The 11,337-nt window shown below is 36.8% G+C and overlaps 2 protein-coding genes and 1 long non-coding RNA gene across 3 annotated transcripts; 1 reads left to right on the forward strand and 2 right to left on the reverse strand.

Annotated features, from left to right (window-relative positions):
- The first annotated feature begins 304 nt into the window (after positions 1-304).
- LOC140035051 (uncharacterized) lies at positions 305-1,822 on the forward strand. The gene is made up of 3 exons (XR_011839012.1): positions 305-633; positions 753-818; positions 1,491-1,822. It is a non-coding gene; the product is annotated as an uncharacterized lncRNA (long non-coding RNA).
- On the reverse strand, positions 611-6,191 carry LOC113726123 (tetrahydroberberine oxidase-like). The gene is made up of 2 exons (XM_027249664.2): positions 6,025-6,191; positions 611-2,623 (listed from the first exon to the last, which is right to left on the reverse strand). Exon 2 carries the CDS (start codon positions 2,607-2,609, stop codon positions 906-908), a length of 1,704 nt encoding a protein of 567 aa, XP_027105465.1. The 5' UTR covers positions 2,610-2,623; positions 6,025-6,191; the 3' UTR covers positions 611-905.
- A 1,950-nt stretch (positions 6,192-8,141) lies between these two features.
- On the reverse strand, positions 8,142-8,495 carry LOC113723922 (uncharacterized). The gene has a single exon (XM_027246882.1). It carries the CDS (start codon positions 8,493-8,495, stop codon positions 8,142-8,144), a length of 354 nt encoding a protein of 117 aa, XP_027102683.1.
- Between the last annotated feature and the right edge of the window lie 2,842 nt (positions 8,496-11,337).

Raw genomic sequence — 11,337 nt, forward strand, 5'->3', positions numbered from 1 at the left:
GTGGTAGTATTGATTTGCAATCATTACATACTTATTCGAGTGCATTATGTGGATATCTTACTGTATATTCCATACTTCACGAAGTTTTGTAGGCCAAATTAAGTGTTTACATGAAACTTAAGGGTGGTATGAAAGGACCAATTTGGTTGGTCGAGAAACTTTAATGACAAATTTGAATTGATACTCAAAAACTAAGGACTAAATTGATGAAAATTCAACATACAGGATTCCTAACTAGATAAACCCAAAATGCCAAAATACATGCGTCGGAAAAGACTAAAACTCTAAACGCCGCCCACATAATTTAACAAATAAATCTATTCGGTGCCTCGATTCCTGAAATTTCCATTCATAACAAATTTGTTGCTTTTAGCTTAGGAGGAAACATGCACCTAAATTTCGTTCTCACGAGTGTGCGCTGAATCCATATATGGGTGTCCTATAGCCAGATTATTATTATTTTTCTTCAAATTCCCTTCTCTGCGTAATTCAACAGAGGTTTGCCTGTGTTGGATAGTTTGTGCTATGCCTCCATATGAAAGCAATAAACATTATGGAAATCCGCAGGAGTACTGAATTTACTAGCTTTCTAGAAGCAGCAGACAAAATCTGAATGAAGAGCAGGAGCAGCCGGTATGGACTTGAATTTAATAAAATCTATAGGAATCTCATATTCAATAGTAATAAATTTCTTGGCTTCATATTACGGCCCTGATGAGCTAGTATGGGCTTGAATTTAATAAAATCTACAGGAGCGTGCTCCTAGCAATGATTGGACTGGTGACGAGATACAAGTTGCAACTTCAATCAATTTCGAGGTCTGGAGCCCATTTATTTAAATTCTAATACATAATTGTTCATTATCCAGCAAATTCAAGTGTATAATCTTCATGTTCTGCGATTAATTACCAACTTTTTATTTCCTTTTTTCCTTTGGACTGCCAAGGATTGGATGACGCGTAATTGCTAATCTCCTTTGTACCTCCTGATAATGGTGGAATGCTTTGCTCGTTCTTAAAGAAATCTCCTGGATCCACCATGGTCTTTACCTCCATCAATCTGTCAAAATTTTGCTTGAAGTACTTGGTTCCCCAAATGCTTGCTTTTTCATAGCTTGTGATGCCATCAATATTGTTGACTCCCAAATCAAGATCCCTGTAGTTCAAATAGGCAGCTCTTGGGGACTTTGAAACATAGGGAGCCATGTGTTTGTAAAGCCTTCTGATCCACTTCATTTCTCTCGTATTTTCTGCATTATTGTGTTCTCTACTCCAGGCGGCCCAATAGTGAATGATGTAAACATTCCCTCCTCTATGAGGGAAAGATGTCGCAGATTCTAAGATTTCACTCAGCCTTCCTCCATAAGGACTGAACTGTAGCGAACGATGTGCATTAGTACTATCGTCTTCCAAAATTCTTTCGAGCATTCCTTTTAGACCATTTACTGAAATGGGATGCCTAACAAAGTCTGATTTCCCCTTGAAGTACAGCCTATACACTGGAGTCCTGCTCAAAAGAACATCGATGGATTCGTCTCTGGGAAATAATGCAAAGAAGAGTGTGGACTCAATCCAGCTCATCTCGCTGCAATCTTCTTTTACCAAGCCCATCTCGCGGAAGCTTTGCTGCATCAAATAAAGGAGATCATCAACTCCGCCAAGAAATAAAGCAACAAACGATGCTCTGATCGTTCTGTTTCCGTCTTGGGGAGAAGATACAGCATTAAATTCAAGCCTGATTGCTAGGTTTGGATCAATCTTGTCAGCAATGTATTGCCACTTGTGTACTAGCTCAATTGCATTTTGATCCATTGTCTTGGTTACGTTAAAAATTGTCACATTTTCTGGAACCGAAACTAGGCTTATTTTCCATGCAACAATAATCCCAAAACTTGCTCCTCCACCGCCTCTAATGGCCCAAAAGAGATCCTCTCCCATGGATTTTCTATCCAAAATTTGGCCATTAACATCAATGATTTTGGCATCAATGATGTGATCAACAGCCATCCCGAATTTGCGCGACATCATGCTGTATCCTCCTCCACTGAAGTGCCCTCCCACACCTACCGTGTGACAAGTACCGCCAACAACAGCTAGTCTCCTACTTTTTTCAGCAACCCTGTGATAGAGTTCGCCCAAAGTTGCACCAGCTTGAACCCATGCAGCATAGTTTTCTGTGTCAACAGATATCGAGCTGAGGTTTCTGAGATCCACAAGGACAAATGGGATTCTTGAAATGTAAGAAAGACCTTCATAGTCATGTCCACCACTTCGGACTCGAATTTGAATGCCCAGTTTCTTGGCACAATAAATTGCTGCCTGAATCTGGGATTCAACACATGGTGTAAGAATGAAAGCTGGCTCTGAGGATGAGATTGATGTGGATCGCAAATTCTGCGCCGAGGATTGCAAAATTGACAGATATGATGAGTTTTCTGGGGTGTAAATGATGTCAGATATTGAGCTTGAGTTTTGAGATGCAAGGCATTGGACAAAACCATCATGAAGTTGAACTGAACCAGCCTGTATGGTGACCAGCAGAAGAATGAGCAAGGAAAGAAGTGAAGGCAACGAGGAGTAGCTTGAAGCCTGCATAGTCCATAACTCCATATCCCTTTTTGGTTCTAGACAAAACCCGAACTTGTTAATCTCCTATTCATAAAAACTCGAGGGAAGGTTTCAATATCGGGAATTGCATAATACCTACACAAATGTTCTAGGTGAACCAATCAAATAAACACTTTCCCAAGAAATGTGAAAGTACATGAAACCCAAACGGCAAGCTTTATCTTGGTCAATGACCAACTAGGGGATAAGCCTAATAGTTGATCAATGACCTATAAAACAGCTCCAATTAGAATTGAATACCTTAACTCTCTCCACGTCATATGCATTTAATGATTTACTAATAACTAAATACTACCATTTTAACCCTTTTTTTTACGCCATCATATCTGAGAAAGGATTAAAAAAAAAAAGAAGAAATGATGGTTTTGTTATTATCTTGGATTTTATTTATTATTTTTTTAGAAAATATAGAATATATATGCAAACGTATGGGATTCTCACCAAGTTATATGGAATAGACTTGCGTATATATTGTCTCATGAAGTTGTAATTTTTATAAAAATCAGTTATATCTTTTTTAAGTTAATTTTGTGTTAATGTGGATGTGGTTTTGTACTCATGGTTTCTATTCTATATTGTTGTTAACATAATTGAGATGACAATTATTGAGCCTATTATGTGTTTGATAAAATGCCGAAAAAAAAAGGCGATCCTTTGTTTTTTATTTTTATTTTTTTTTTTGGCTCATTGAAGTTAGAACTAGAGTCAACTAAGTTGGAAGAATTGGTCATCCATTTGGCAAGCTGTGCTTGGTCTTTGAACAACTTCTGTGAAATTAGTTGAGATTCGCTGTGCTACCCACAGCCAGTGCCTACCGAAAGCATTTAATTACAACCATATTTTTGGGGAAATGCAATGAATTGTTTGTGACCTTTTATTTTGGAATAATTTCAGGTTTCTGACAATTTCACTCAACTTTCCTTAGATTTACATAATTACATTGACCTCCCTTAGTGCAACAAAATTACTAGAATGTCCTTCACTTAATTAGTTGATTCATAAAGAAAGACACCATACCACTATAACCAGCAAAACATTCCCAATTGTCGTATAATCTGCAATCACTTCCTTTCACCTCTCTCTCTAACTCCTCTCCTTCATCCCATATTATGTATCACTAGATTCATAGCCACCACCTAAACCACCATGCTCATCACTATTCCCTCTCATTTCGAATGTCATTTTTTTACTTGATTCCTTTCTTTCTTCACATTCTATTGCAAATATTAGCAAATACTGATTAAATAGAGAGCAAAGAACAGAAACAAGAATTTCTTCATTATCAAATTAAATAAGGAGAGGATGGCAAATAGAAAGAATAAATTTGAAACCAATAGCTGAAAGTAAGAGGGACCGGATGATTGGTATATTGTTGTGTCTATTTATTCAAAAAAATTTATTTGATATCCATAAAAATATTTAATAGATATCCATAACTGCACTTGTTGCTGAAAAATGAAAAATTCATCTTTTTGTTTTTGATTTACTAATGTGAACAGTGGTTTTTTTTTTTTTTTTTTTATGGAGATAGGATTAGTCTCTAATAGAGATGATGGAGTAATAATGGGTTATTCTTTAGGTCACAGTGGCATTGCTCCTAGTATCCATATAGGTGATGATGGGCTAGATTAGCTATTGCTAGTGGGTTGAGAAAGTTGTAGGCAAGCTTTTAGGTTTTTTAAGTGGGGTTATATTTGATCACGTAGTTTTTAGTGAAAGCCTTTGGGAAGCAAGATGATTCTAAGGCTGCAAATATTTGTTAAAATCACTTGAAATGGAGATTGAACTATAAATAATTGTTTGCTCGATTGGCTTGGTATAGTGGCAGGTTTGCGATGGTTTTAGAAAAAGAAAATGTGCATGATTGAACTAACTTTTTCTCTTTGTTGTTATGTCAATAAGGGTATATTAGGATTTTTGAAGAGAAATGTAGTATATTGGGTCTATATAGTTGCCTAAACAGTAAAAGTATGGGAGGTATGTATAATTTTTAAAACTTAAGGGGAGGCGACTACAATTGTTATAAACCTCAAGGGAGGTTTGTAAAATTATGGCTTTTATTTTTATATTTAGCATATAAATAGTTTTATAATTTTGGAGTTGATAATGCAGTTAGTGTTTAAAAGTAAAAAGAACAATGTGTATAATCAAATGATGAAAATGGCCAAAACTATTCCGATTTGTTAGAAGTTAGAATAAAAATTTTAGATTAACATCTTGCATTCCTGGTAGGTGCCATTTAACATTTGGAGATAGATATTCGTTAAAGAATCAACAATAAGTTATGGTTGTTTAGAGAAACTCAAAAAATAAAGTAAAGTGCTTCTTCTAAAATATCTCCAAGAAAAAAAGGTGAAAAAAAGATTATAGTCCATGTTAAGAAAACAAAAAAGAATATAATTCAGAAAAATAGTACTACCTTTGGTTGGGCTCACATATTCCTCACCTCAAAGGATCGAATACAGAAGCAAATTTTGTATCTATTTCAAATTGAAAATTTTGTATAATTGTTAAAAATGAGAAATCAAATTTAAAAAATGTACTGAGTTGAATGTTCAACTCATGATGTTATGAAATCGAAAATAATTCAACTCCTTTCAGAAAACTTGTCGATTATAACTTGCACAAAAACCTGCAATTGAGGGGGCAAAAAGATATCCAGTATATTCATGGCCAAAATTTGTAGCACTCATAAGGAAAATACAAATACATATATCCACAATTTATAAAAAAAAGAAAAGAAATATGCATCAATTTCTATGATGGCTGAAGAAATTGCGAGCTAACCAGAGCTACTTTTTTGGTCCGTTAATAAGAACTATTTTTTTTCCATTAAGAGCTAGATCTACCATTTGAAGACATTCTATGATGCCTAGAGCAAAATACATCCAAGCAAAGTAATTTCTAGTTGGAAAAAAAATTATGGAAAGAATTTCACCAAAAAGATGGAACTTATACATGACAAAAATCGAGCAAAGAAGGTGAGTTGCAATGGTTGCAATTCTTGCACTGGTCTATTTCTTATCTACAGGCAAGTAGGTGGTTCAAACTGAAACAACAACTAATAACTGAAGAATTAAAAAAAAATAGAGAGAGAAAGAAAACAGTAGGCATAGTCATCTCAAAATCATAAAAACATCAACTCATCTATGAAAATAAATAAATAAAAGAATCAACTTATAAAGCAATTTGGTAGAAATCAAACATAGGAACGTAACAAAAGAAAACAATTTGGCTGATTTACATAAAAATCGCAAAAAGGAAAAACCGAAAAAGGGAAAAAGATCCGAGCAAATCTGATTCCTCAAGCATGCAAATAAAATAGTTAAACATAAAATATATGTCAATTACTTCTTTAGCTTCAAAATAAGAAAAAGCAAGAAGACAGAGAGCTTACCAAAACAAAAGCACTAAGAAGAGAACCAAATGACCACAAGGCTCAAATAATTGGGCATTCTCTCTTATGTATAAGAAAATTTTTGATTAAAAAAAGTAAACATCACATCTAATGAATTTTTGGAAAAAATTCGGATGGCCTGAGACAATCGAGACACAAAAAAGTCATCCGTGACCATGCCGATTAGGTAAACAAAGATGCCGTTTAGGTAGAGAAAACATGTAGAAACAGTAAACTACAGTATTCCAGTTAGATTTTATAAGGTAGTTAATGACCACCATAAAGCTTGCAGCACGGGCTACTGCTCTTATCTCTCATCATTTGCGTGGCCATTAATTAAAAACCTGCCAATGAAATTGTGCCACTTGTACCAAGAAATACACTAATGGAAACTTGCACATAGATTGTCTCACCACAACTTCTTAAGCACTAGTATTACGTTTGAAGGATGACTGAAGTGTAAATTTTACTTTACAGTCGTAAATTATAGATGCATTCTCTTAAATTTCAATTTTGAATTCTTTACCCCATAAAGTATGAATTATATTCCGCTTTAATACTTAAGATTCAATTTTTGGATACTTTACCGTCTAAACCATGAAATCTATTTTACTTTAGTCCACTTTAAATTTTGAGCAATACTTACCTACTATTCTGTTAGTTTTGATAATTCTATGGATAGATTTTATATTTTACGGGTAAATTGTTCAAAACTAAAATGGGAAGAATTTCATACTTTAGGGAATAAATTGTTCAAAAATTAAAATATAAGGACTAAGGTGGGACTCCGTCTATAATTAAGGATTTGAAGTAAAATTTAGCGGATGATTAAACATAATAGTCAAATGTAGTTCTATTTCTTAATTGTCATATGAAATGTGAACTCTCAAACTTGGAATATATTTTTTATGCTTTACGAGATAACGAAGATTTGCACGACTACAACTAACAAATTAATATTTTTTAATAATTTATTTGTGAAATTGGGTGTTTTAATACCAAAAAAAAAAAAAATGTTGGGCAATGAGGGATTGCACAAGATGATTGCATTCTTTGACTCCCTTCAATTATTTCTCCTCAGTCCCTTTAATAATTGACTGTCAAATACAACGTTTTCATTACTAAACTCGTCCTTTTACATTTTTCACAAGTTAAATTGCCATTTAAACAAATTTGGCGTATTTGTTTACCATAAGCAACGTTGGTAAGTCAAAGTCTGCTTGAATCTACATCATTAATATAATATAGTCGATGATGAAAAGAGCTAGCCCCAAAATGACTTTTTTTTTAAAAAAAAATTATAGTATAAATGGGAACGCTCGAATCTGAAATTTCTCACTTACACCCCTTCCTTTCAAACCACCAATCCATCCCTCCCCTCTAAACAACTTGATGTTCGACTAAACTACTCCAAAGTTCACATCTCTTGTCGCAAGACACTAGTAGCATTATCTATTATGTATTACAATATATATATATATAGCACCTAATATATCAATAATAAAATCATTATATGCCTAAAACACCCTTAAGTACTCTGCTACTACGTACTTATTGTGACTTCTGTCAATTAGAGTCCTATATCTTCTTAACGAGTCTTTACGTCTAAATCCCGTGCTCCTAAATTTTTGTTGAGCACAAGGAAGTCAATTATGATGGTCTTCATGAGTCTATGACGCGTAGAAGAGTAAAACAATCCTAGTTGCCAAGTTTCAATCAAATTTGACAACTTCATTAACAATCACATACACATATGAAGCTGAATATCGTGTTTCCCCTTTTTTTTTTTGGGCAAAGCTAAACATTGTGTTACACGTTCCTCTCCTAATTTGTCTATTTACCCGAAATAAGAGAAACTTGGTTGTTTAATTTTCCACGTAACTTCTAAGCGCGGCTCCTGTTAGCAGCAAAAACAAAACTGGAAATGGTCACACGCCATTGACGCCAAGATCAAAGAGAGAAGGATAACATTAATTTGTTGTCCTTCATGACATTATCAAGGCTACAAACAATGCCTCCTATTATTTTTGTATTCCTCAAGGCTTCAATTCGCATCATGATGATAAGACTTGAAAGACACTGCTAATTAATTTTTTTTTTTTCAAAACGACAACATTCTATTGAAGTATGGAAACCAAATTACAAAAATCTGAGCAACTGCCCTTACACTCCATCTGCACCAGATCATGCAGCCACGCTGGGAAGGCCTCCTTCCATTCAGCAGAAAATTCTAGGCTAATTGCCAATTTGGCTAGCGTATGACTAACAAAGTTGTTAACTCTCCTAGTGAAAGTAAAACAACATTCATCAAAAAATTCCTGAGTACTCCTAATATCCTCAATCACCACTGACTCAATCCTCTCAGTACCTTCCCTGTTAAGTTCTTCCACAATCTGTAAACAATCTACCTCAAACACCACCTTCTTCCACCCCTGTTGCTTTGCCAACTTTGTAGCCAGTCTGAGAGCCATTGATTCCTCTTGTTTTGGAGTTGAGACGCTTGAGGATGGTACAGCCCATGCCCCTAACAGCAACCCCTGCCAGTCCCTCGCCACCACTCCCCAACCTGCTCTATCTCCTTACTCTGCAATGCAGCATCAGAATTCAATTTGATCCATCCCTTCTGAGGCCTTTCCCAACCACACACCTCCTTATTCACCTTTGTGCCACTGTCCCCAACTTCCCCTTCAGTTTCTTGCGCATCCTGATACTCTTGCCACTCAACTACTGCCTTATTAACAGCAACCAAAGGATCCTTCCCACAACCATTAAACTGCTTATCATTCCTAGACTTCCAGATTTGCCAAAGCAGGTTAATTGTCAGACAAATTCGTTCCATACCTTTCTCCTTGCTCACAGCTTCTTTAAGCCCTTCCCACCAAAGCCAAAACTTGTGTCTATAAACCTCCAGACCCTCCCAGTTCAGGGGTGCTACTTTCCATATTAGCTTGGCGTTGCTACAGAAAAATAGCATATGCTCAGTGGTTTCTGGCCCCTCCCCACAACCTTTGCACACATAATCTCCCTTTAAGCATCTTTCCCTTATTACTGCATTAACTGGCAGAATGCCATGCAAACATTTCCATATGAAATGCTTTAGTTTGTGTTTCACGCTCTGCCCCCAGAGGAAATTCCAATGTTGGTTTACACCTGACCTCCCAAAGCTGGTTCCTGCCTCCTTCCACTCCTCTCCACCCATCCTTTTCTCTTTCTTTGCCAGCCTATAACCAGATTTTACAGTGTACACACCAGTAGTAGAAAACGCCCAAAATAACCTATCCTTTCTAGGCACCTCACCAAGAGGGATACTCAAAATCTGCTTACCCTCATCCTTATCAAACACTTTGGTTATCAGCTCCTTGTCCCACACTCCTTCCTTAATAAGTTCACTTACTTCCTGCAACTCAACATCCCTTGCCCTCCTAGTCTTAACTTTACCATCACCAGACCCTGGAACCCATCTATCCTCCCAAATATTAATTGACTTGCCATCTCCCACCTGTTTCCTTATTCCTTTCTCCAGAATTTCCCTAGCCTGCAGCAAACTCTTCCAACACCAGGAATCAGAACCATGACTTCCTGTCCTCCAAATAGATGTACCCCTAAAGTACCTGGCCTTCAGAACTCTACTTACCAATAAATTGGGATTCATCAGGATCCTCCACAACTGCTTAGCAAGCAAGGCCAGATTGAACTCATGAAGTTCCTTGAAACCCAACCCCCCCTCAGCCTTCACCTCAGTCATCTTCCCCCAACTTAGCCAATGCACCTTATGCTCATTCTCCTTCTGACCCCACCAAAACTTTGCCATTTCTGAACAAATCTCTTTGCACAGCATTTTTGGGAGAAGACATGCAGACATAACATAGGTGGGCAAAGCCATAATAACAGATTTCAAAAGCACCTCTTTCCCTGCTAAACTTAGAAATTTCTCCTTCCATCCCTGAAGCCTAGCTATTGTTTTTTTCCTTATAAAATCAAACACTTGTCTCTTTGACCTACCAATGACAAGGGGCAATCCCAGATATTTGCTCTGAGAAACCTGCTGCATACCTTGGAGCTCAGTCATCACCTCCATCCTCTGTCTTCGGCCCACATTCTTGCTAAAAAACAGTGAGGATTTCTCCATGTTAATCAGCTGTCCTGAAGCCTTCCTATACACCTCCAAGATCCTCCTGAGCTGGCTAGCCTCTACTGCATTTGCTTTACAGAAAATCAAGGAATCATCTGCAAAAAATAAGTGAGATAATCCAGGTGCCCCTCGAGCAATCCTCATGCCTGACAAGGAACCTTGACTGTTAGCTTGCTTAATCAGGGATGAAAACCCCTCAGCACAAATCAGAAAAAGATAAGGGGATAAAGGGTCCCGCTGTCTTAGACCTCTAGTAGGCCTAATAAACCCAGTTTTTTCCCCATTGATGTTCACAGAGTAAGTCACACTAGTTACACATTCCATAATCCAACGAATCCACCTAGAACAGAAGCCCATTTTCTCCATAAGCTTAGCTAAAAATATCCATTCCACTCTATCGTAAGCCTTGGACATATCAAGCTTGACAGCCATATACCCATTCCCTCCAGTTCTTTTGTTTTTTAAGAAATGGACACTCTCATGAGCTATTAACACATTATCAAGAATCTGTCTGTCAGGCACAAAGGCAGACTGAGAACTACTAATACAATGATTCAAGACACATTTAAATCTGTTAGTCAGAACCTTGGCAATGATTTTATAGGTAACATTACACAAGCTTATAGGCCTAAAGTCAGTGACTGAAGTGGGATAGTCCAATTTAGGAATCAAACTGATCAGGGTTTCATTAACAGATTTCAAAAGAAAACCAGAATGAAAGAAACTCTGGACTGCTTGCACAACATCAATTTTAACAAAATGCCAAAACTTCTGGAAAAAACAAGGAGTCATACCGTCTGGTCCAGGAGATTTGTTTGGATGCATTGAAAAGACTGCTTGATGAATCTCCTGTTCTGAGACTTCCCTGGTTAGCTTCCTATTCATCTCAGCAGAGATAGACAGTAGAACTCCTTGTAACACTTCTGCAAATTCCTCAGGATAGTCTGAAGTGAAAATTTGCTCAAAGTAGTCTAGAATCTCTTTACTAGTTTTCTCCTCATTTCCACACCATACCCCATCCCTTCACTTCAGAACACTGATCCTATTTACCTTCCTTCTCCCAGTCACAGTAGCATGAAAATAACCAGTATTCTTGTCCCCTTCCTTTAACCACTTCAGCCTTGCCTTCTGGCTCCAAAATAACTCCTCCTTCTTATAGGCAGCAGCCAACTTCCTCTTTA

Source organism: Coffea arabica, chromosome 2c (genome assembly GCF_036785885.1).
Source record: "Coffea arabica cultivar ET-39 chromosome 2c, Coffea Arabica ET-39 HiFi, whole genome shotgun sequence".
NCBI classification, from domain to species: Eukaryota; Viridiplantae; Streptophyta; class Magnoliopsida; order Gentianales; family Rubiaceae; genus Coffea; species Coffea arabica.

What these genes read in the sequence shown, in the direction of transcription:
- LOC113726123 (XM_027249664.2), bottom strand. Translation starts at nt 2,609, where the DNA reads ATGGAGTTATGGACTATGCAGGCTTCAAGCTACTCCTCGTTGCCTTCA.
- LOC113723922 (XM_027246882.1), bottom strand. Translation starts at nt 8,495, where the DNA reads ATGGCTCTCAGACTGGCTACAAAGTTGGCAAAGCAACAGGGGTGGAAG.